Source organism: Labeo rohita, chromosome 8 (assembly GCF_022985175.1).
Source record: "Labeo rohita strain BAU-BD-2019 chromosome 8, IGBB_LRoh.1.0, whole genome shotgun sequence".
Lineage (NCBI taxonomy): Eukaryota > Metazoa > Chordata > Actinopteri > Cypriniformes > Cyprinidae > Labeo > Labeo rohita.
In genome coordinates, this window is record NC_066876.1 from 2,606,153 (window position 1) to 2,628,391 (window position 22,239).

General features: G+C 37.1%; 3 protein-coding genes across 6 annotated transcripts in view; all 3 read right to left on the minus strand.

Moving 5' to 3' along the window:
- Nucleotides 1-3,988, minus strand: part of acot7 (acyl-CoA thioesterase 7) — a 70,548-nt gene extending 66,560 nt beyond the window's left edge. For 2 of the 4 annotated variants that reach the window (XM_051116419.1, XM_051116418.1), the window contains exon 1: nucleotides 2,882-3,076. In XM_051116419.1, coding sequence (XP_050972376.1) covers nucleotides 2,882-2,961 — 80 coding nt within the window. In that variant the 5' untranslated portion in view covers nucleotides 2,962-3,076. Of the gene's footprint in view, nucleotides 1-2,881; nucleotides 3,077-3,730 lie in introns of those variants that run through there. The other 2 variants (XM_051116421.1, XM_051116420.1) reach the window with 2 other exon arrangements.
- A 710-nt stretch (nucleotides 3,989-4,698) lies between these two features.
- hes2.2 (hes family bHLH transcription factor 2, tandem duplicate 2) lies at nucleotides 4,699-5,908 on the minus strand. The gene is made up of 3 exons (XM_051116441.1): nucleotides 5,712-5,908; nucleotides 5,534-5,621; nucleotides 4,699-5,430 (listed from the first exon to the last, which is right to left on the minus strand). The coding sequence occupies exons 1-3, from the start codon at nucleotides 5,892-5,894 to the stop codon at nucleotides 5,117-5,119; spliced, it is 585 nt and encodes a 194-aa protein (XP_050972398.1). The 5' UTR covers nucleotides 5,895-5,908; the 3' UTR covers nucleotides 4,699-5,116.
- Nucleotides 5,909-19,782: 13,874 nt separating this feature from the next.
- hes2.1 (hes family bHLH transcription factor 2, tandem duplicate 1) lies at nucleotides 19,783-20,696 on the minus strand. Its single transcript, XM_051116444.1, has 4 exons — nucleotides 20,604-20,696; nucleotides 20,401-20,496; nucleotides 20,209-20,296; nucleotides 19,783-20,099 (listed from the first exon to the last, which is right to left on the minus strand). Exons 1-4 carry the CDS (start codon nucleotides 20,694-20,696, stop codon nucleotides 19,783-19,785), a joined length of 594 nt encoding a protein of 197 aa, XP_050972401.1.
- Nucleotides 20,697-22,239: the final 1,543 nt, after the last annotated feature.

Below are 22,239 nucleotides of genomic sequence, written 5' to 3' on the forward strand. Positions count from 1 at the left end.
AATGAAAGAAACACAAGAGAGTGAGAACCACAAGAGTGAGAAAGAATACTGTCAGATTTCTGTTGTCTGATTGCATCAAACTTTTGAGTTTATCATTAACAGGAAAAACAAGATTTCTCTCTTCCTTCCCCATTCATTACACTCAAACCTTTACAGCAGAAGTTTAAAATTTCTATTAGTGCTGCACAATTCATCAAATTTCTAATAGTGATTACAATTACAGATGCCACAATTATGTAATCGTTCCAAGGCACAATTACAAAAAAAAATTCACTTACATTAATCTGCTTTCTTAAGATCTTGTGTGTGTGTGTGATCTTGTGTGTGTGTGTGTGTGTGTGTGAGAGAGAGAGAGAGAGAGAGAGAGAGAGAATTTGAATTTAAAATGCTCTTTATTACACATTCACACAAACAAACATACAGACAAAAATATACATTTTTACTTTTTTTATATTTAAAGAAGAAACTATATATATATAAAGATGTGGCATGCAGTTGCTTTAAACAGTGGTATAAAGCTATTCAAAACATCAATGTAAATTGTGATAATCATAATTAATAATCGCAATTACAATTTAAAGGGAATAATCAACAATTATGATTTTTGTCATAATCGTGCAGCCCTAAGTTCTATTAACTTTTCTGATCATAAGGTGCAGAAGAAAAGATGGTGAATAGGACTTTGCACTTTTAGATATTGAGAAATTATCAGCTGAATGAATGTAATGATATAAAAGTTTAAAAAGTACCAAAGCATGAAATATTTAACTATTCTTGATGTTGTATCTCTACAAATAAAAAAAGTGCATGCTATAAGGTTAAGGTGCCATGTAGCACCACTGCCATACAAAGAACCCATTAAGCCTCTGTATAGTTCTTTAAAGGCTCTCTAACTCCCACTTAGTCTTTTAATTTAAAAAACCACATTAATTTAGAATGTATTATTTGCCCCTTTTTGCCCCCATGGCATCATGAGAAAAAATTCCAAGGCCCCCATATGAGACTTTCTAACTTCAGAAAAGCTTAAAAGTGATTCAAAACAGCTTTTGCCATTGTAGTTCAATCCCATTTACAGCAGACATATCAGCTTGGAGTAACATATCTAAAATCTGAAGAGGAGAATGAGGTTCCTCTTATGGTTCTACATAGCAACATTTGATAAAGGTGCTATATAACACCTTTAAAGATAGGTGCTGTATAGCACTTAAAGTGGTTCCCTCCATGATTACAAGCAAATGAACCACTTTTTGTGCTATTTAGCGCCATTTTTGTTTAGAGTGTATGCCGTACTGTTAACTATATTAGCAACACTGCATCAAAAAGTGATATGTATTCAGTTTCTGCTTTAGTTCACTAAAACAGCTAAAAAGAGTATATAAAATGTTAAAAGTAATTTGATACAAGGTGTTTAATCACTAATGCTTTTAACCGCATCTTTGAAACACACACACACACACAGAACAACAACAACAACTCCTACCTGAGAATATGAGGATAATGACGAATACATCTGACCTCTCTCAAAAACAAAATACCAGTCTCAATAAAATGAAGCATACTGCCCTGTTTTCAACTAGACTGTAACAAAGTGACCCAATTGGTTCAGCACCCACAAAACGGATGTCGCCCCGTAAGTGATTCACACTGGCTGCCAAGTAACCAAGTAAATTTTGTTATCTCTGAGTAAATTTGGTATCTGTGCAACAATAGCATGTGAATATAACGTGCACGGTTACACTGACCGTGTTCTGCCACTGTTTGTTGCTGAGTGTAATGAGGAAAAATGCATTACTGAACCATAAAAAAACATAAATAAATGCCACACACAGTGATAAGGTTTTTATTATATAAGCCTATACAAATGTTTGTTTTTGAAAATGCGTTTTCTTATTAACACAATACAAAAAACTAAATTGAAAGCATTATAATAACATTTATGCCAAAGGTCTCAATGTCCTGGTTAGAGAGGAAAATGCAGTAAAACATGCAAAGTATATTGAAATATTAATTCTGAGTACAAGTCAGGAAACAGAACTTTTTTCTCATATGCCTGAAGCTCGGCAAAATCCAGCAGTCTACTGCAGTCATTACAGATAAAAACAAACAAACGAAAAACTGTCTGAAGCATGCGATTGAGGCAAAGCAAGAACTATTTACACTCGCTTATGGTGAGAGAACAGAAGTTGTCCAGAGGCCCTGGTGAAAAAACCAGCATATGCTGGTAGGTAGGTTTTGATGCTGGTTTAAGATGGTCCTTTGCTGGTTTATGCTGGTCATGTTGCTGGTCAAGGACCAGCATAAACCAGCATCAAAACCTACCTACCAGCATATGCTGTTTTTTTCACCAGGGGGGAGCTATTGCATTTGCAATTCAAGATTTATAAAAAATAAAGTAAAATAAAATACTCTTTGTGTCGAAAAGCTTTCTTTCACCACATAATCATGTGGGAAATAAGTTATGGTTGATTTATCAGACCTGAGGACTGTCAGTTTAAAGACAACTATTTAAGCCATATGTGGGGACACAAAACGATAAAAAGTTAGAAAAAACAATGATCTAGTCTAAATCTCTGGACAGCTGTACGATGTAAAACGTACTAATTAATGACTGTAAAAGTCTCTTTGTTATTGTTCATACCGATGCTGAAACACATAAATTAGTGTTGTCACGTGATACATGTTAATTTTCTCAGCGCTGATCAGGATGGACCAATCACAGTCGCTTTGTATTAGTAGATCAAGTTAAGTAGTAGAGATTACCATGGCGGTCTTTCATTTGCAAACCAGGTAGGTCCCAATCACTGGAATTAAGTTAATTAAACGATCATACGTTTTAATATTAGCATATTTCCAGCAGACACAAAACGGCCGAAGAACAGACCTCGATGTGGCACTCTGTGTTCTGTCCACCCAGTTTTGTTTCCCCAGATGGTGGAAGAGCTGGTACTTTCTCAGCGCCATGAGCTAGTAACATGCAGATCTGCACATTTACATAAACACACCGGCCAAGTGTGCTAGTGTGACAATAAACACTGACAAAAGTCTCACGAAATACACACGTGGTGAACTCGATGGCGTCATTTGCCCGTGTGCAGACTGTACCGCGTACAGACACCAGAGGGCAGTCGCCTGAGAGTCGAACGACATGTTCTGTACCGCCGCGCTAGCCGGCTATCCACAGTCAGGCTTTCTTAACGTTTAATCCTGAAAACGAACGCATTTATAAATGAGCGCCAAAATGCTAAGAAACGATCAGCCACTACAGCCATTTCGATTTCATTTTGTACTTTTTATTCACCGCGTTATTACAGGATCGTCTTTGCTTAACTGTCATCGTAACCAAATCTAATATACTATGCTATTTAAACCCCGTATATATCTTGAATAAATATTTCTGCCCCGACGACCTAAATAACCTTGTGTCTCTGTCGGTGCTCTACATCAGCATCACTGTTGAGGTCATCACATACGACATACCATGATGTGACCGGCATGAAGGGTGTGAAAAAATGCACCAGCATCCGAACATCATTTTAAGCCGTTTAAAAATGAACAAAAGTAACGTCCTCGTGCGTTCCGCTCTTTGTTAAACGTATTAGTGATGTCCGGAAAGGATCTTATTCTATTTGTGGAGCGGGCTGCGGATTATAGGGCCGCTTCATATCGGACGTACACTGAGATCCGTTCATTCAGACATTTAAAATGTTAGAGGTACATAAGAGAGTCTTACCTGCAGATCTGGATGGATGGTGTAGCTTGTGTGTTTGAAATAGACATCGTGAGCTGCTTCGAGTCTCGTCTTTAACCCCGAATCCGCGTGTCGTAATGAAACGGACTGTGTCAGGCGGAGCTGCAGGTTTGGAGGGTAAATCGATTGGCCAGACTACTCTCAGTACTGTGGTAAAAGACGTGGTGAAAGTCAAACACCGATGCTGCTGTTAATAAATAAAGTATGGGCGTGAATTGGTTTCCTGTTCATATTACCTAGTGTAGATAGTTTACTTCCGTTTATTATCAGAAGTAGGTTACACACATGGCGATCCCATAAACTGGCCCTTGGCTGTTTGTTGTAAAACAAAGCAACGTTTTATTTAAAAAATAATAATAAAACAACAACAACGGCCGTTTATGCATTAAAGACTTTAGTCGTTACGTTTAGCCACAAGTTAAAACGTTGAAATTGGTTAGAAAAAAAACTACACTTCTCTTGTTCAATTCACGCTATAACTAAACCACCGAAAGGTGGCAGCAAAGACCAGGTTTTCTGCAAGCGTTCACGTTTAACATGACGCTTTGAAGGTGAAGCAGCTGTCATTTATTCTTTGCATTTATGTATTTGGCAGACGCTTTTTCCCAATGCACCTCGTGCTGTATTCAACGTATAGGCCGAGTGTTTTTATCAACAGTCCTATTCATTTACATTCCCCGTGGTTATAGACCTACACGTGGTACAGCATCACCACGCCACCAATCTGTCTTCATTTGCGCGCCCAAATCCATGTCATTGTTATATTTGAGAGTAAATTTGCGTTTCTCTATTGTGTATGTGCATTGCTCTGTTATTTGTATTTGTACACAAAGAATAATACCAAGAAAACCAGCTGTGTAGCCTACAACTTTTATTATAAAAAGTAGCATAACACATAAGTGTATAGACATCATAGCATAACACATAAATGTATAAACATGGAAATAAACAGCACATCTCCTAAAATAGAGATTTCAGTGAACAACACAAAGTGCTTACGTTTAATTCATCTGCACCAACCCAGAATACTAAAGTATGAAGTGCAAATGTCTTACAATTAACAACCCTTTGGGTTTTACTTAGGCGTTTTCAAGAGCCACCGACGATTTAACCCGCGGAAGGGCATAAATCTAACCACGTTATGTACAGGTTACGCGCAGGATCTTTATGAAAACAAAACGATTTGAACGGGTCTGTTCCATTACTATACACTGGACTGGAAAAACCAAGTATACAATACTTATAGGTGATTTGATGAGACGTATTCATCAAATAAACATTTTCAAGAGACTACACAAGTTGCAAATATGTACAATTCTAAAAGGCTTGCGTTTAAAGATCATAACAATAGTCAGTTGTATGGCAGATCTACCACGGTCTCCAGACTTTGGCATCGGTGATCACAGGCTGAGGTCGACTGAGAGTCGCAGCGTTGCTTTTTTCTGGGGTGGCGATTCTTGAGCTGCGAGATTTTAAATTCAGAATTTTTTGCTGGATTTGTGTCATCATTTTGGAGCTCTGTGCACAGCAGTTCTGGCAGGCTGGTGTCTTCGGCATCATTGAATGCTGGATGAACTCGCTGATGCGATGGCGGGTTTCTGTGTCTAGGCCGGTTTGCGGTAGGCGCGCTGAAACGCGCTGGAGGCAAGCAGTGTACCCCTCTTTAAGACTATCGGCGCTATCTGCAAACAGAAATATATACAGAATTTAGTTTGCTTTAAAACTATTTTACACCAGACGACCATAATATGAGACGAAAGGAAAAGATATCTGAAGAAAACTCACCTTTAGTCGGAGTGGATTGAATATCAGTCAGGAATCTGACGGTCATCTCCAAAACATCAGCTTTCTCCAGTTTAGAGTAACGGCAATTCTAAAATAAAGAACAGGCAACGTAAGAATCACATCAGCACTTCATACAGACTATCCAATATAATGTGTTTAGCCTACGAAAAGAACTTACATCTTTGCCTGTGAGAGGGAGAATGAGCGCTTTTAACCGGTTGAGGCTCTCGTTGATGCGCGCTCGTCGTTTCTTTTCCAGTAATGGTTTTAAAGTTCTTCTCAGCTCGTTTGCTTCTTTTCTCATGGCCACGGTACGGGGCGCATAAGTCAGAACAGATGCAGCAGCGGCGTTAGGAGTCATGTTGAGCTTGCAGTAGGTAGATGTCGTCTGTGCAGAACTGAGGTTTCGCGCTGGGTTTATATTCCTGTCCGGCGCGTCATGGAAACGCCCCCACGCCTCAGACAACTCCTCTGGTCAAATAACTTTAGACTGCAGAACAAAAGGACGCGTCGGTAGCGTGTATAAATTATACCCCTCTCTTAATCTCCTTTTGGAAATCAATATTTATGAACCAACATATATTGGTTTATATCCGATATATATTTTTATTTGTTGCTCTTTCTTCCCGATGGTTAGATTTCGACTATGAGAAATGTTGATAAACAGCTCATACACTACTATGGTTTATTAACTGACTGCTTATGTACTACTATAGCTTATTTATATATATTATTTTACACATTTTTACCAAACTTAACGTATATTAATGGATATTTTATAGCCATTCTCCAAATCTGCGTATCTCCATTGAACAGAATGAAAGAAAAAAGGCTGAAAACTGTGTTGGAACAATTTGCATCTATTATTTAACTTTATGACATAACTTAAATACGTTTCTAGTGTTCTTTTATATAAATGGTTGAGGAAAAAAGCATGCTAATGAAAAGAAGAGGGATGCTGGTGACGCGTTAAGGACACGAGATTGGGATCCAGTTTAGGGCGGAATAAGCATTCATAATTTAAATTAAACAGACAGATTCCCAAGCCACGCCGTTGTAACGTAACATCTGTCTGTAAATTGTGATGAACAATAGTTTTTTTTTTCCTTATATGATGACGTGGGTTTTACACCTGTACCTCTGGCGTTTATGGGGAGGGGTTGAGTGCACGCGTCCCCCAGCAAACCTACAAGTTGCCATGCAAACCATATGTGATCACTGCATTCAACAAACATTGTTTGAATGTATAGCGTTTGTATACACGTAGAATCCACAAGAATTTGTTCGTTTCACATTATAGGAAGTGAACTATGCAAAAACCCATGTACGTTCGCGTACGCGTGTCTGTTCTACGTTATACTTTCTGTTAAACTTGTTTTATCTGTACGAAAGCACAAAAGGACGTCTAACCCATGATAGGTTGTCAAATATTTTCAGCTAGGGGTCCTCGGAGCCCCATGGGATCCACGCGTCCAGCACGCGTCATGGAGAGGTCTCCAGATGGCCTCCCTTCACCAGCCCCCTTTTAATGATGCTGTAACTTGTGCCCCTCATCTTTCCCTAAGTTCCTAGTCTTTCGTTGTTTTCTAAAGCATTTTTTGGCGTCGTTGACCCATCTGCACGGGCCAAGTCAATGGTTTTGAATTTCAAATAGTCAAACAAAAGGGACGCGTTATTCGGTTATTTTGCGCGCAGACGTGTCACCGTCGCATCCATATATTATCGAACATCTAATTTGGTGAATATGAAATGCACCATTAATATCCTGTTGTTTGAGACGCGACTTTATACCAGATGTAGCAATACTATATAAATTGATGTAGAACGTTTGCGAAATAAACTAAACGACAGAAGGAAACCGGGAATGCAGAACATGTGTAAAACATATTTAAAGTTTTTTTTGTTTTGTTTTGTTGTTTTTTTTTTTAAACTAGTGATATGCGGTTTCAGTTGTGTATTCTTATTTTATTTTCACTATTGTTTAATGCACTTTCAGCTAGGACGTCTGTGATGATAAACTGAACACAAAGGAGCGTTGCGATGCTGCTTTTGGTAATCAGTACGTGCCCTGCACGCGTCCCGTTCCCCCATGGGTCCTTTATTAGGAAGCGTGTCAGCCAATGTTTCACTTAAGCTGCGTTCAGTTACAATTCTTTTTGTTCCTTTTTGAATTTTAGCGTGGGTGCCCCATCTGTGCCATCATCTAGCATATACTCACACAGAGGCCTTTGTCTAAACTCATTCCGCTACGTGGGAACAAGGTAGTTTCAAGGAGCATATTCGGGTAAGATGAGCCCATAGCTCGATGCACAAAACCCTGCTCGAAAACCCTTTTGAATTCGAGTGGGGGAGGTTACTGATGACGGTTAACGAAATTTAGCATGTTAAGACACTATTCTTAGTTATTTGCTGGTTGGTCTGTGTCTGCCAGACTGTCTGCCATATAGCTCTAAAGATAATTGCTCACTAGTGCACTGTATGTTTCTTTATTCAAAAGAACCTCTCAGGGATCCTATTCAGTAAGTCTTGAATGCTGATTTTGTGTTGTAAGGTAAAAATGTAAAAATGCTTACTTATTAGAATTTGGTTGTGCTCTACTCTCAATTCTGTCAAGTTTTTGTATTTATTTACATGTACAGTACTATTTCATGTTTTCATGTTTTCATGTTTAAAATAATAAACCTTTACCTTTGTTAGTAGATGATTTCTTCTATTAAGTAAAGATCATGTTCCACGAAGATATTTTGTAAATTTCCTACCGTAAATATATCCAAACATTTTTGATTAGTCATATGCATTGCTAAGAACTTAATTTGGACAACTTTAAAGGTGATTTTGGATTTTTTTCAGTATTTAGATTTTTATTTATTTATTTATTTATTTTCACCCTCAGATTTCAGATTTTCAAATAGTTGTATCTCGGCCAAATATTGTTTTCACAACAAGTCATACATCAATGGTTTATTTAGCTTATTTGTTTAGCTTTCAGATCATGTATAAATCTCAGTTTAAAAAAATGGACCCTTATGACTGGTTTTGTAGTCTAGGGTCACATTTATGAAATTGAATTCTAAACCTGTTTTCCCCCCACTGTGCTTAAGGAGAAAATATATTCAAATGGGCATGCTTATATTCCCCTCTCAGACCCCCACTGTTGTCAGCCTGTGCTACCATTTGGATATTTTTACCTTTCACAGGCATATCAACCATAACCGGTCATATAATACTGTAAAAAAATATATATATTTCTGCATATTTCTGTTGTTTACCCTACTTCTGCAACTTTATGGTTTGAGTTCCTACTATTAGGGTTATCCATATTATTTGATGACTGATCAGCAACTTCTTCCTTTTAATACTGTCTAATGCTGTCACCTGAAAACTGAAAAGCCATGCCAAATGCAGATAATGGGGTGGGGTAGTAAACTTTGTTTTCTTTCCTCCTTTTGACAGAATTGTTTCTTATTCAAAGTAAGGTCTACCATACAGTTGACACCATGTCAGCTAACCATGAGTTACATATACATTACTAACAAAAGGAGTTGACTGAATTACTGTAACAGAACGACAAGACTCACAAGAATATAGATCATTGCAATACCAAAGAGATAGTCCACCCAAAATTCTGTCACCATTTACTCACCCTTAAGTTGTTCCAGACCTGTATGAAATTATTTCTACTGCTGAACACGAAAGAAGACATTGTGAAGCATATGGGTATACCACACAGCTGAACTGATTTTTCCAATTGACTTTTTTTTTCATTCTATAAGTTAAGAACACAGGAACAAGCAGGTTAAGAAGGCTTTCATATTAGTCAAGGAGTTTATATTACATATAGTAATGCATATTATTGTTACTGTATAACATGTCTTTGCAGTGTGTCTGTATAACATGTCTTTAGAATCCACTCACTGCTCAAAACACAATGCTGATATTTGCATGCTCACGAATCATCTCATTATAACACACAATTTGTAGACATTATAAAAGATTTATTATGCATATACATTCATGGCCAAAAATATTGGCACCCTTGCAATTCTGTCAGAAAATGCAACACTTCTCTCAGAAAATTGTTCCAATTGCAAATGTTTTGGTATTCACGTGCTTATTGTTTTTGTTTGCACTGCAACAACACACACATACACACACACAAAACAGAGAAGAAAAGTCAAACCTGATAAAATTTCACCCAGAACCCAAAAATGGCTGGACAAAATTATTGGCACCTTGTCAAAATTGTAAGAAATAATTGCTTTTCAAGCACGTGATGCTCCTGTAATTTGTATTTAGACACACCTGTGGCAAGTAACAGATGTGGGCAATATAGTAATCACACTTGCAACCAGTTAAAATGGAGAAAAGTTGACTTAACCTTTGTGTTGTGTGTCACACTGAGAAAAGAAAGAAGTGTAAAGAGTTCTCTGGATTTGAGAGAAAAAATTGTGGAAAAACGGACAATCTCAAAGCTACACGTCCATCTTCAGAGATCTTAATGTTTCTGTGTCCACTGTGTGCAATATCATCAAGAGGTTTACAGCCCATGGCACTGTAACTAACCTCCCTGGACGTGGACGGAAGAGCAAAATGAATGAAAAATTACAACGGAGGATTGTTTGAATGGTGGATAAAGAACCCAGATTAATTTCCAAACAAATTCAAGCTGATCTGCAGACACAGGGTACAACAGTGTCAGCTCACACTATCTGTCGCCATCTGAATGAAATGGGACGCTATGGTAGAAGACACAGGAGGACACCACTGCATAAAAAAGCAAGACTGGAGTTTGTCAAAACTTATGTGACAAAACCACAATCCTTCTGGGAGAACGTACTGTGGACAAATGAGACAAAAGTAGAGGTTTTTGGTAAAGGACATCATGGCACTGTTTACAGAAAAAGAAATGAGGTCTTCAAAGAAAATAACACAGTCCCTACAGTCAAACATGGTGTAGGTTCAAAGATGTTTTGGGGTTTCTTTGCTGCTTCTGGCACTGGATGCCTTGACTGTGTGAACGGTGTCATGAAATCTGATGATTACCAAAGAATTTTGGGGCGCAACGTAGTGGCCAGTGTCAGAAAACTGCATCTCCACCAGAGGTCATGGGTCTTTCCAGCAGGACAATGACCCGAAACACACTTCAAAAAGCACTCAGAAATGTTTACAAACAAAGAGCTGAAGAGTTCAGAAATGGCCAGCAATGAGTGTAGATCTGAATCCCATAGAACACCTGTGGAGAGATCTCAAAACAGCAGTTGGGAGAAGACATCCTTCAAATCTGAATGACCTGGAGCAGTTTGCAAAAGAAGAGTGGTCCAAAATTCCAGTAGAGAGGAGTAAGAAACTCATTCATGGTTACAGGAAGCGACTGATTTCAGTTATTTTTTCCAGAGGGGGTGCTACCACATATTAAGTTAAGGGTGCCAACAACAGTGCATTTTTTGGGTTCTGTGTTGTATCAGATTTGACTTTTCTTCTCTGTTTTTTTGTGTTGTTCAATGCAAACAAAACAAAAAATAAACGTGAGTATCAAAGCATTTGCAACTGCAACAATTTTCTGAGAGAAGGGTTGCATTTTCTGACAGAATTGCAAGGGTGCCGATATTTTTGGCCATGACTGTATTCATTATGTTGTAACAGAGCTTTGTGAGAATGTGATGAACTCAGACTCAACCTTATAGAGATTATAAAGCGAGCGCTCTTTGCTGGCATTCTACCATGCCAAACCATGCACACAGCTGCCTATGCTTGCTTTTAGTTAAAAATAACAGTTTGTGGTTTGTGAATGCTGATGCTTTAATAACAAATATTTATCAGGAGTGTTTATGCTGGGATGTTGTGGCTATGCGACATGAAACTTACTTTTTCATGCAAATTTCATGGATGTACAGAAAAAAAGTAACATAACTAGTAAGGTAACTAACCACTTTTGAAATAAAGTTATCAGAACAGTAACCAGATTATTCTTAAATTGAGTAATCAGTCATTTAATTACATTTGCAGAGTAACTTGCACAACACTGATTATAATGTATATTATATATTAAGAAGGTTTATTATATTATATATTATATATTATATATTAAGAAGAAGAAAGTTTAACTAAGCCTATATAATACTATTCAGTATTATTTGTTATTTTGACATCATAAAAGAAATAAAATAATGTAGGGATTTGTCTCCATCCTACATTTTTAAAGGCCTTTTATTATATAAACCTTTACATAAACCATCCATCATTCATCATGATATAAAAATCATGATGAACAGCTAAACCCTTCTTCTGCATATTACTAGCATACTGGCCATTTATTAACACTTAAAAAGTACACATTAATGCATGGACATATTCTAGATTCCTTAACCCTACCCAATACCTAAACATAACTACTACAGCAACTACCTTTTACCATTAATAAGCAGCAGATTATGAATTTATTGAGGGAAAATTCTTGGTTGATAGGGAATATGGGTTCCCTAATCTAAAGTGTTACCTTTGTTTTCACTGCAGTTACTGGAATAGCCATATCTGTTAGTAGGCACTGCCCATGTATCTTTGTAAAATAAATAAATAAATAAATCTTGCTAAATTTATGGTAAATCAGCAGCTGTGGTTCGGCTTCAATTCAGTTTAATAACAGTGTCTATGTTGCAAAATTCATGAATTATGAACAAATATAATTCAGTTGTAAAGCTGCACTACAGAAGACAATGGTGTTGTTGTTCAGCTCCATTTAGTTCAAGCATTGTTCATATCTGACAGTGTCAGTGGAGTCAAATCGATTATATTATTGAATATTGTGTAATAATAATGTTACAAACATTATTATTAACACATGACATTAAAATACTTACAACAAAACTTAGAAGAAACTGAATTATTTGTGTAAAGTATAGTCATATGTGATGTGTCACACATGAATTCTTGTGAATGCCCTTTTACTGTTTTTCAGTATGAATGTTATGGTAATTCATAGTTTTTACTTGCAAAATACACTTAGAAAACATCAAATAGACAGTATTTTACTGTATATAAACCATGTGCAGTTTTTCACAGTTTACAGTAAGGTCTTTTTTTAACTTTATTTACCCTTTTTTAACAATACAGAATTGTGACAAAGCGGTTGTACAATATTAAATAGGAAATAGTGCATCAATAATGCAAAAGGTCAACAGTAAACACTCAATTTCCAGTTAAAGGCAGTTCATCATTGATCTCATCATCCAGCTCAGTTCAGTTCAAATAGTATATGTCAGGGGTGCTCAACCATGGTCCTGGAGATCGACTTTCCTGCAGAGTTTAGTTCCAACCCTGATCAAACACACCTGTTTGTAATTATCAAGTGCTCCTTCAGATCCTAATGAGCTGGTTCAGGTGTGTTTGGTCAGGGTTGGAGCTGAACTCTGCAGGAAAGTCGATCTCCAGGACCAGGGCTGAGCACCCCTGGTATACGATATCGATAAGTGTCCCCAGCTAAGCAAGCCAGAGGCGACAGCGGCAAGGAACCAAAACTCCATCGGTGACAAATGGAGAAAAAAACCTTGGGAGAAACCAGGCTCAGTCGGGGGGCCAGTTCTCCTCTGGGCAGACGCAAGGGACTCATCTGGTTCCCGTGGTCTTGTGCCGACGGCCGTCTAGGTGACGAGGTCTTCACTGGGGATCCGTCTCTGGGGCTCATCTAGTCGATGTGGTCTCCGCTGACATTCAGGGCTGTAGAGGTTGTCTCTAGGTGCCAATCCACCGTCTGGGCTGGGTTCGGACTGGATCCGGGGGACTGCAGTGACCATCTGATCTGGGGTGCGTTTCCCAAAAGCATCGTTAGCCAACTATGGTCACAAGTTCCGTCGTTACCAATATAGTTCAATGATTCGGTGTTTCCCAAAACCATAGTTCAAACAAACATTCGCAAACAGTGTCACAAACTTACGTGGTTGGAACTACAGCTCTCGACCTGTTAACCACATAGTTCCTTGTTAGTAAGACATATGGGCTCAATAAATGATGCTCTTGGGCACAATAAGCAATCTAACATGCAGTACAATCTATATCTTTTACTTGATCTAAATATAAATGCATTTTAATCTATGTATTTTTAAGCTTCCTCTATAAGCGACGTTTTTTGAATAATGCGCATGCGCATAAATGCCTACAGGAAGCCCGGAGTATGACGTAAGAGCAATGAATCAAACATCAAATGAAGTGAAATGACAGGGAACACAAAATAGTGAATTAGTCATCAGGTGCCATGTTTAATATAGCTGCATTTTAGAAATCTCTAATCAGTTAAATGACATAAATTGTTACTTGGTGACGGCCCTACATTGTTCAACCAATGTGGTTCAAACGACGGAGATGCGACCGTGTTCGGGAAACAGTCATGACTAGCTAGTTAGTTTCCACAACAATGCATCATACTATGGAGGTTAATCAGCGAGTTACGTCGTTGTACGGGAGACGCACCCCTGGATAGCTTCTTCTGCAAAAAAAAAAAATTGTACTCTTAACTAAAGCATACCATGTACAAGTGAGAACAAGTGGTGTTTCGGCATCATTGACATCAGATCTGACACTGTGCACATGAATTAAATTTGAAAGCTATAGCAAAGAGGAAGATTCATTTAAAAGCTTTAAATTTCACACAAATCTTTCAGATGACTTCTGAAGACTACTGGAACAATAGTGCACAAGTTGCATGGCAAGGAGAACATCTCCATTTGGAAAAGCATGAGTAAATGATGATGTAATGTTCATTTTGGGAGGAATATTCCATAGACCAATCTAAGTTCTCAATACAGTAATCTGTGCACTGTGTTTTGTAAGTTACACTTCATGCAGTGTTGTCACTTTGCTCTTCCAATTACTTAAAGAACATTTTAATTGATTGTTCCTTATTGTTAGATATAAGAAGGAAAAGATGATTGGTGCACTTACATAGTGAATTATAGATATGTGACCCTGGACCACAAAGCCAGCCTTGAAGGAGACATTCACTTCCAGAACAAAATTTACAGATAATTTACTCACCTCCTTGTCATGTTCATGTCTTTCTTCCTTCAGTCATAAAGAAATCATGTTTTCTGAGGAAAATATTTCAAGATTTCTATCCATATAGTGGACTGATATGGTGCCCCAGAGTTTGAACTTCCAAAAATGCAGTTTAAATGCAGCTTCAAAGGAAGAAGGGTCTTATCTAGCGAAATGATAATATTTTAAAAAAAAAATGGATAGTTTATATACTCTTTAACCTCAAATGCTCATCTTGTCTAGCTCTGCGTGTGTATTCTGGTTCATGCTAGTTAGTGTATGTCGAAAAACTCCCATCTCATTTTCTCCTCCAACTTCAATATCGTGCTATATCTCTGCAGACGTACCGACCCAGTATTTACAAACATTGTTATTGATCTTGTTTACATGCAAACAAGATCAAACGTCTTTACCAAAAAGGTAGAGTTCACGTTTAGAGCCCTTTGAAGCTGACCTTTGAAATGCATTTAAACTGCATTTTGGATGTTCAAACTGGGTGGCACTATAGAAGTCCACTTGTAGAGAAATCCTAAAAGGTTTTCCTCAAAAAAACATAATTTCTTTATGACTGAAGAAAGAAAGACATGAGCATCTTGAATGACAAGAGGGTGAGTACATTATTTGTACATTTTTGTTCGGGAAATGAACTTTTCCTGTAAGCAGTGTGGGTATATTTGTAGCAATAGCCAACAATACTTAACAATACAATACAATACCAAAAATAATTAGGATTAAGTAAAGATCATGTTCCATGAAGATATTTTGTAATTTTTCTACTGTAAATGTATCAAAACTTAATTTTTGATTAGTAATATGCATTGCTAAGAACTTCATTTAGACAACTTTAAAGGCGATTTTCTCAGTATTTTTATTTTTTTGCACCAGCAGATTCCAGATTTACAATCAAAATACTGTCATATCTTATTAATACATCAATATCCTAACTATAAATCAATGGAAAGCTTATTTATTCAGCAAATCTTAGTTTCAGAAAATTGACTTATGACTGATTTTGTGGTCCAGGGTCACATATTATTATGAAACCAATACTTGTTGATATATTGCCTGTAATTAGATCATTTTATTTATTTTATTTAAAGCTTTATGATAGCACAACAATTTGAAATTGAAGATAAATTCATCCATATTTCAACAGTGAGTTCTGAGTCTTCAGTCTTGCTGACAGTAGCGAGATTTTGCTTGGCTTTCTGCTCAAAGATGATCAGGAGTCATAATGGGTTACAGCCTGAGCATGAAATGGTTGACATACACAGCATTTGTCATCCTGTTGATACCGTGCATACCAAACAATTTCCAGTATGAATTGTTTTGAATATGTGTTTCTCATTACAGTAAAGTTTGAGATTTGAAATAAATATAGCACCAGTTCTTCAGAATTTATTAAAATAGGAAAACTGAAACCAAAAGGAGTCCAAATTATGAAAAGGCAGAGTTGAATGTTGTTTTGCGTCTTCACATTTCCTCATGCTGCATGCCAGATGGCTTGTGTGTGTTTTTTGAAAGGACTGACCATATGTTGAAGATTTGATTCTGTTTTCCAAGCCTGAAATCGCTTCATGGCACCAGTTTCAAATTGCCAAGAGACAGAATATTTATTTTCAAAAGTGTTTTCTCTATAATACATAATGTTATGAGGTTTGTTATTTCTTTATTTAGCTCCTAATATCATATGCACTTACTTCTTCATGTATATATGGATATTATATGTTTTAAATATTTATTACCGCTTTCATTCTTAGTGTTTAAGAACAGTTAACTGTTATGTATTAGTTTGTGTCCTTGAGTATACGCTGCCAGTCTGGTATATACTTCTTGTACTTTTATCAGTTTTCTATATAAGAGACCCTGAAACTGCATGAACCAGTGGTTTTATTGTCTTACTATTATGTATTAAAACAATGGATAATGTTGTGGCACTTTAAATTCCCTATAAAATCTCTGTGTGTCCTCTTAAAAGTTTTCAGTAGTCACTTAGTCCCTTGTAAGCATCACATTTAACATCAATTCTGATTTCCTTATATAAATTCTCTTAAAAAAAAAAAAAAGTTGCCACGTTGCTTATTCTTCTTAGACATGCATTGGTATATAGAGATGTCTACAAACGGTTTCATTGTGTTTTTTTTAAATATTGGGAGGTTGTGTGATCTAGTTTGTATTAAAATCAACAATCCTCCTTCCTTTTGATGTGATGCTGTGTTGGACCAGACCTTCTTTCCAAAATTGTCTGAACTCTGAATTCATTGTTCTCTTTTCTCTTAGCTTCGCTCAACCCAAGCATTTCAGTAAGCCAACCCAACCCCCTCCCTCAAGAGGATCAGCAGCTACTTGCCAAAACCTATATGCAACAATAGAAAAAAACCCTCAACAGCTAGGTAATTCCCGCCTTTTCAGTTTTTAATTAAAAACATTTTCTCTGTTGCTCTGCAGTTGCAAGGCTGTTCCTCATCGTTTGGATGGTTGTTAGGTAAAGCCAAAGAAAGACAATTCCTCTATTATTTTCTGGCTTGGGTCCCTCCATCTATGGAAGTCTATGGAATTTCAATTGCTCAGTTTTATTGTCCAGCGGATGAAATTAGTCTTTTGTCTTAATTAAACACTGACCAAAGTTATAACACAGCTCTCCTCAACAAGCAGCATGATTTGTGATATCAGTCTCTCCTGTGGAGTGGGAGCAGAGTGGGTTGAGCTATACACCATATGTTTAATAGTTAGGCGGTTATTCAAATCCCTAAGTATGATCAACAACAATGTTGCTTGCCCAAGCACTAATTACAGTCATGCAATCAGTGTGCTAAAGGTCTCGTTAGAACACAAAGAGAGTCTGAGCAGTTAAAGTGAGTGCTGATTCTTAGATTGCTATAACTGTGACAATTAATGGATCTTCAACACATTTATTACTTTCAGTGATTTGAACAAACCCTTGACATTTTGAATTAAACTGCCTGGTCCTACATCATGTGGGCTAGTAGGATTACAGACATGGTTGAATAATATTTGCCAATATTAAAGGTTTTTATGAAATATTTTATCTCAGAGACAGAAAAATAATAAGAATGAAAGAAATAAGGAGATTATGTTTTATTTATTTAATGTGACAGAAATGAATCACGAGTGACATACATAAGACCTGATATACTGATATTCACTGCTCTTACCCGTAAGGAAGGCACAAGTGACACCAGTGACAATTTTTAAGAAAAAAAAATGCATTTTACAAAATAGCTACTGCAAGGTATCAAACCACATGTTGTCAAACATGGTATACTCACTAAATTAAGCAGTTTAATCCATTTGTATTCTAGTTTTCTAGTTTTTTGTTTTGTTTTGTTTGTTTGTTTGTTTTGTTTACAATTCCCTAACAATAAAAGCTATGAAATCATGAGATAAATGAGAACATTTCTGACAACTAAAAAGAGACAGTGGACTTAACATGGGCTTCTCACAGATCTTTAGGAAATATGAAAAAGAAAGTCAAGTGATGTCATCAGTGTGATTTTTATTTCAAAATAAGCAATTTTTGTTAGACGGTAACACCAGTGACACAACTCCAGGGGACCACTATTTTTATTATATATTTTATAATATTTATTCAGCATATAGTTTTTTATGCCATTTACAGCATATTTTGATACATTATTGTATTTTAAATGGTAGAAAACCTTTTTGACCTCAAAATAAAGCACCTTCCCTCTCTACATGGCTATGGGGACAAGCGATTTTGTAGTGCTTGGAATACTATATAATTAATTTAAAAAACAATTCAGTTCAATTCAATTCAATTCAAATTTATTTTTATAGCGCCTTTCACGACACATATCGTTGCAAAGCAACTTTACAGCAAATTAAAGTTTTTACAGTATATCTAGTAGTAGCTTACTAGTGGTGACTATGTCATATAGTAAAACGAATATTTCCACATTAATGGCTCAAGAAGGTGTAATTGTTGTTCCGTTTTAAAATATAAATAAATTGTAACCCACGTGTTTTTCAACTGTAATATTTATGTAAAGGCTAGGGACAGAAAAACTGACATTTCCATAGAATGACCCAGGTATTATTATGTTACAATTTCCAGAGCAGTGTTAAACGGTTTCTGTCAGCGTTTCGTGGTTCATTTATGAACGTAAGCTACACAGCGATTCATTTGATAGAAAATAGCTACTATTCCGCCTAGTGTTTTATGAAACAGACTTAAAGCTAAACAAGCATCTTTGGCGACTCTTGTTTCTTGCGCAAAACAGAGCTGAACAAGATACTAAAGAGAAGGTCATTTCTATGTTCTCAAACCATATGAAGACCTCTTATAACAGATGCTAAGTAGAAAATTGTTAATATTTGTTGAAATTGGTTGCCAGTTGTCTTGCCACTGTCTGTAAGAAGACCTAGCCTATTATAAGAAATGCTAAAATTGATTTGATAGAAATAGCTACGATTCCACTTAGTGTCTCATAAAACAGACTTAAAATGGTATATTTGGCGACCCGTTTCCCGCGCAAAATACTGAGCTGAGAGAGCTGTAAGAAATGTTAAACAGATCTTTTTTTTTTTACTCTCAAATCATATGAAGACCTCTTAACAGATGCTAAATAGAAAATGTTTATTTTGTTTCCCAGTTTTCTTATATGTGTGTCTATTTAATGACATTGTTTTGCTATTTATGTGTTTGTCTTTTCAGCATATATAGGCTATATGCTTTATTTCTCCAGCAAGACATTTTGAAAACCATTTCCAATAGGTAAATAAACAAACAAGATTTCAAGAATTTCAAAGCAAAAAGGTTTTATTTTTCTGTTCATTCACAATAACATTTTGTGATTAAGCTTCCTTCAGGGACATTCATTTTGCCATTAATAATTAACACATAGTGTTTACGATTTCTTTGCACAGACCAAATGAAATCAAGTCAATTGTGCAAACCTCAGAAATACATTTTAACCCTTGGGGTTTACAGTTTTGTTGATTACAACTCATAGTATTTAAAACCCCAACGAGGATTGCATAACGTTAAGCTCATAGAAGACAACGTGATCTGTGCTCGCTGGCTTTCTTTCATTTACAAAGTATAGCCACAATTCATTAAATTCATTAAATGTAATCTCTATCACAGGCTTTACATTTTTACTAAAACGTACTATGACAAATAAATAATATGCAAAGTTCATTATAAACAATTTCCCTGAAGACTCGTATTGCGTGTTTGGTCACCACGGTCTCCACATGTCCACAGCTGCCTGTGGCACCGGCTGAGGTTGACTGGGAGCTGGCGCGGTATTGATGGAGTGGCTCTCCGTTGCAGAGCTGTTGTTTCTCAAGCTCACAAGTCTCTGGTGCATTTGTGAAATCATTCTGGAGTTCTGAGCACAGCAGTTCTGGCAGGACGACGTCGCAGACACCATCGAGTGCTGGATGAACTCGTTAACGCGCTGACGGGTTTCTGTTTCGAGGTTGGATTGCGGCAGCATCGCAGAGATGCGCTGCAAGCAGGCTTTGTATCCTTCTTTATAGCTGTCTGTTTGACCTTTGAAGAGAGAGAAAAAGAGAATTATTAAATGAACTTGGACTAGCTGAAATACTACAGATGACAAACGCTGAAAATGGTGAAAACAGAAGTAAATTAGCTCACTCACCTTTAGCTGATGAGGAAGGCAAATCTCTGAGGAACCGCACAGTCATTTCGAGAATGTCAGCTTTCTCCAGCTTTGAATAGCGTGAAGCCTACAAATGAAAGGTGATTTGACACATTAGGCTATTGCTCAGACACTGAGATACATTTGAATGTTAGTTTTGCTGTATGGCCATGCCAAGGTTAAGATACTTACGTCTTTGCCGACCAGAGGAAGTATTAGTGTTTTTAAGTGATTGAGGCTGTCGTTAATGCGAGCCCGCCTTCTTTTTTCCATCAGTGGCTTGAGAGTCTGAAAAAAGAAAGAAATTGGTTAATGTGAGTTTGAGTTTTAGATACTACAAGTACAACCGTTAAAATGGTTCAGGGGTGTTGAAAGTTACCCAAAATTGTTCTCACCTTTCTCAATTCATGTGCCTCTTTTCTCTGAGCTACAGTCATTCGAGAACCGAATGAGTGGGAATGGGCTTCGGTAATAATGTTTGGAGTCATGATGGAGTCTAGATGTGCTCTTGAGAGAGGAGAAGAGAGTTTTGTGGTCAGGGTGGGCGAAAGGGGTCTTTTATAGGGCTCTTTGGCGTGGAGGGAGGGATTCTAGTCTATTGTGTCTTCGGTTGGACGCAGGGGGGGGATGCCAAAGGGAGAAGATCTGATCTGACTGTCCCAAAAGTTACCATCTGTTGATTGATGTTAGCTTCATCCAAAACCACTGGTATGCGCATGTGATTGATGACAATTTTTTATTGTCTCATAAACCTCCATGTGTTTGCACGTGCTTATTCGTGCTATAGACCTATAATCTGTATGTATTTCACAGTAAAATGTGGGAGTTAAAGCACAGTCAAAAATCCAAGTTCATTTTCTATTTCGCATTCTGGTTTACTGTTTATTGCTAAACAAACTGTTATTGCAACAAGGCATTTAAAGTAGGCCTGGTGTGTTACTTTAACTTGTCGTTGTTCTGTTACAATTTGTGACATTTCAAGACACTGGTTAATAAGGAAAACCGTATTGGACCTCTAATAAATAATACAGCGTGATGACCGCGCAACAAATAACCAAGCCACGCTATAGTGTTAACATCTGCTTACACGCGGACCATACTGGGTATGTTCATATTGCTCCAAATAGCCTACAGCAAAAGCATAACTTTAACAAGTTAGTTAAACCAAGAGTATGGAGGTTTGGAATAACAATCCCCAGTATATAAAAAGATACGGTTAGAGACGAAAATAAAAGTGTAGGTTTAGAAATACGTATAAGTTAATATATTTTATTTATATGGAAAGGAGGATAAACATAATGCATTTTGCATGTACTTGCATGTTTCTTTTTCTAAACATTTCATTTCTTACAGCATAGTTTTTCTGTTTGTATTTTCCCAATGACCAGACATTTTAGCTGTTCGGTGGTTATATTAAACGCCTCACACCTTATTTCAAATCAGTGGTGATCTCACGCGCCTGACACGCGCCGTTATGTAACAGATGGATGTCTGTTCTTCCAATAGCACCAAAGCGCGCCACTAATTTGAATCCCAACCCCCTCAAGACTGTCAAACTCTTCGGTCACCTGTTTGCTGTATTCTCGTCCTATCAGGTTGCTTCCTTTATGGCGTGCCTTTCCAAACTATTGGCGTCTGTGTCTGAGCCATGACCGAATATGGCAATACAGCATCACGGATTGATGCAAAGAGAATTGTATTTTTTTCTTTTTCTCTTTGTTTAATTTTGGGGGGTTGGGGATGGGGGACGCAGGGAATAGAGTAACACACGCATAAAAAATTAATCGGACAATCATATACCACCATCCACAATGTATGTCGACAGTTTTTGCCTTTTCTTTTGGTGTGCGCAGCAGTCTCTAAATGCTGAAACTAAAAGTATATAAGACAATTTTACATGTTATGGAAGTTAAGAGTAATAACTATTGATTCTGAGCTGAAGAGCTTTTGAATGCAGCATCAGAACCAGGCACGCGTCATGGTCTCCAAGAGCGCATCAATTAACCTCTAGTGTAGTCGGCTTGTGCTGGT

Coding starts and splice junctions, on each gene's coding strand:
- hes2.1 (XM_051116444.1), bottom strand. CDS start 20,696: ATGACTCCAAACATTATTACCGAAGCCCATTCCCACTCATTCGGTTCT. Junction 20,497..20,603: donor AGGCACATGAATTGAGAAAG/GTGAGAACAATT, acceptor TTCTTTTTTCAG/ACTCTCAAGCCACTGATGGA. Junction 20,297..20,400: donor TTCCTCTGGTCGGCAAAGAC/GTAAGTATCTTA, acceptor TTTCATTTGTAG/GCTTCACGCTATTCAAAGCT.
- hes2.2 (XM_051116441.1), bottom strand. CDS start 5,894: ATGACTCCTAACGCCGCTGCTGCATCTGTTCTGACTTATGCGCCCCGT. Junction 5,622..5,711: donor TCCCTCTCACAGGCAAAGAT/GTAAGTTCTTTT, acceptor TCTTTATTTTAG/AATTGCCGTTACTCTAAACT. Junction 5,431..5,533: donor TCAATCCACTCCGACTAAAG/GTGAGTTTTCTT, acceptor TTCTGTTTGCAG/ATAGCGCCGATAGTCTTAAA.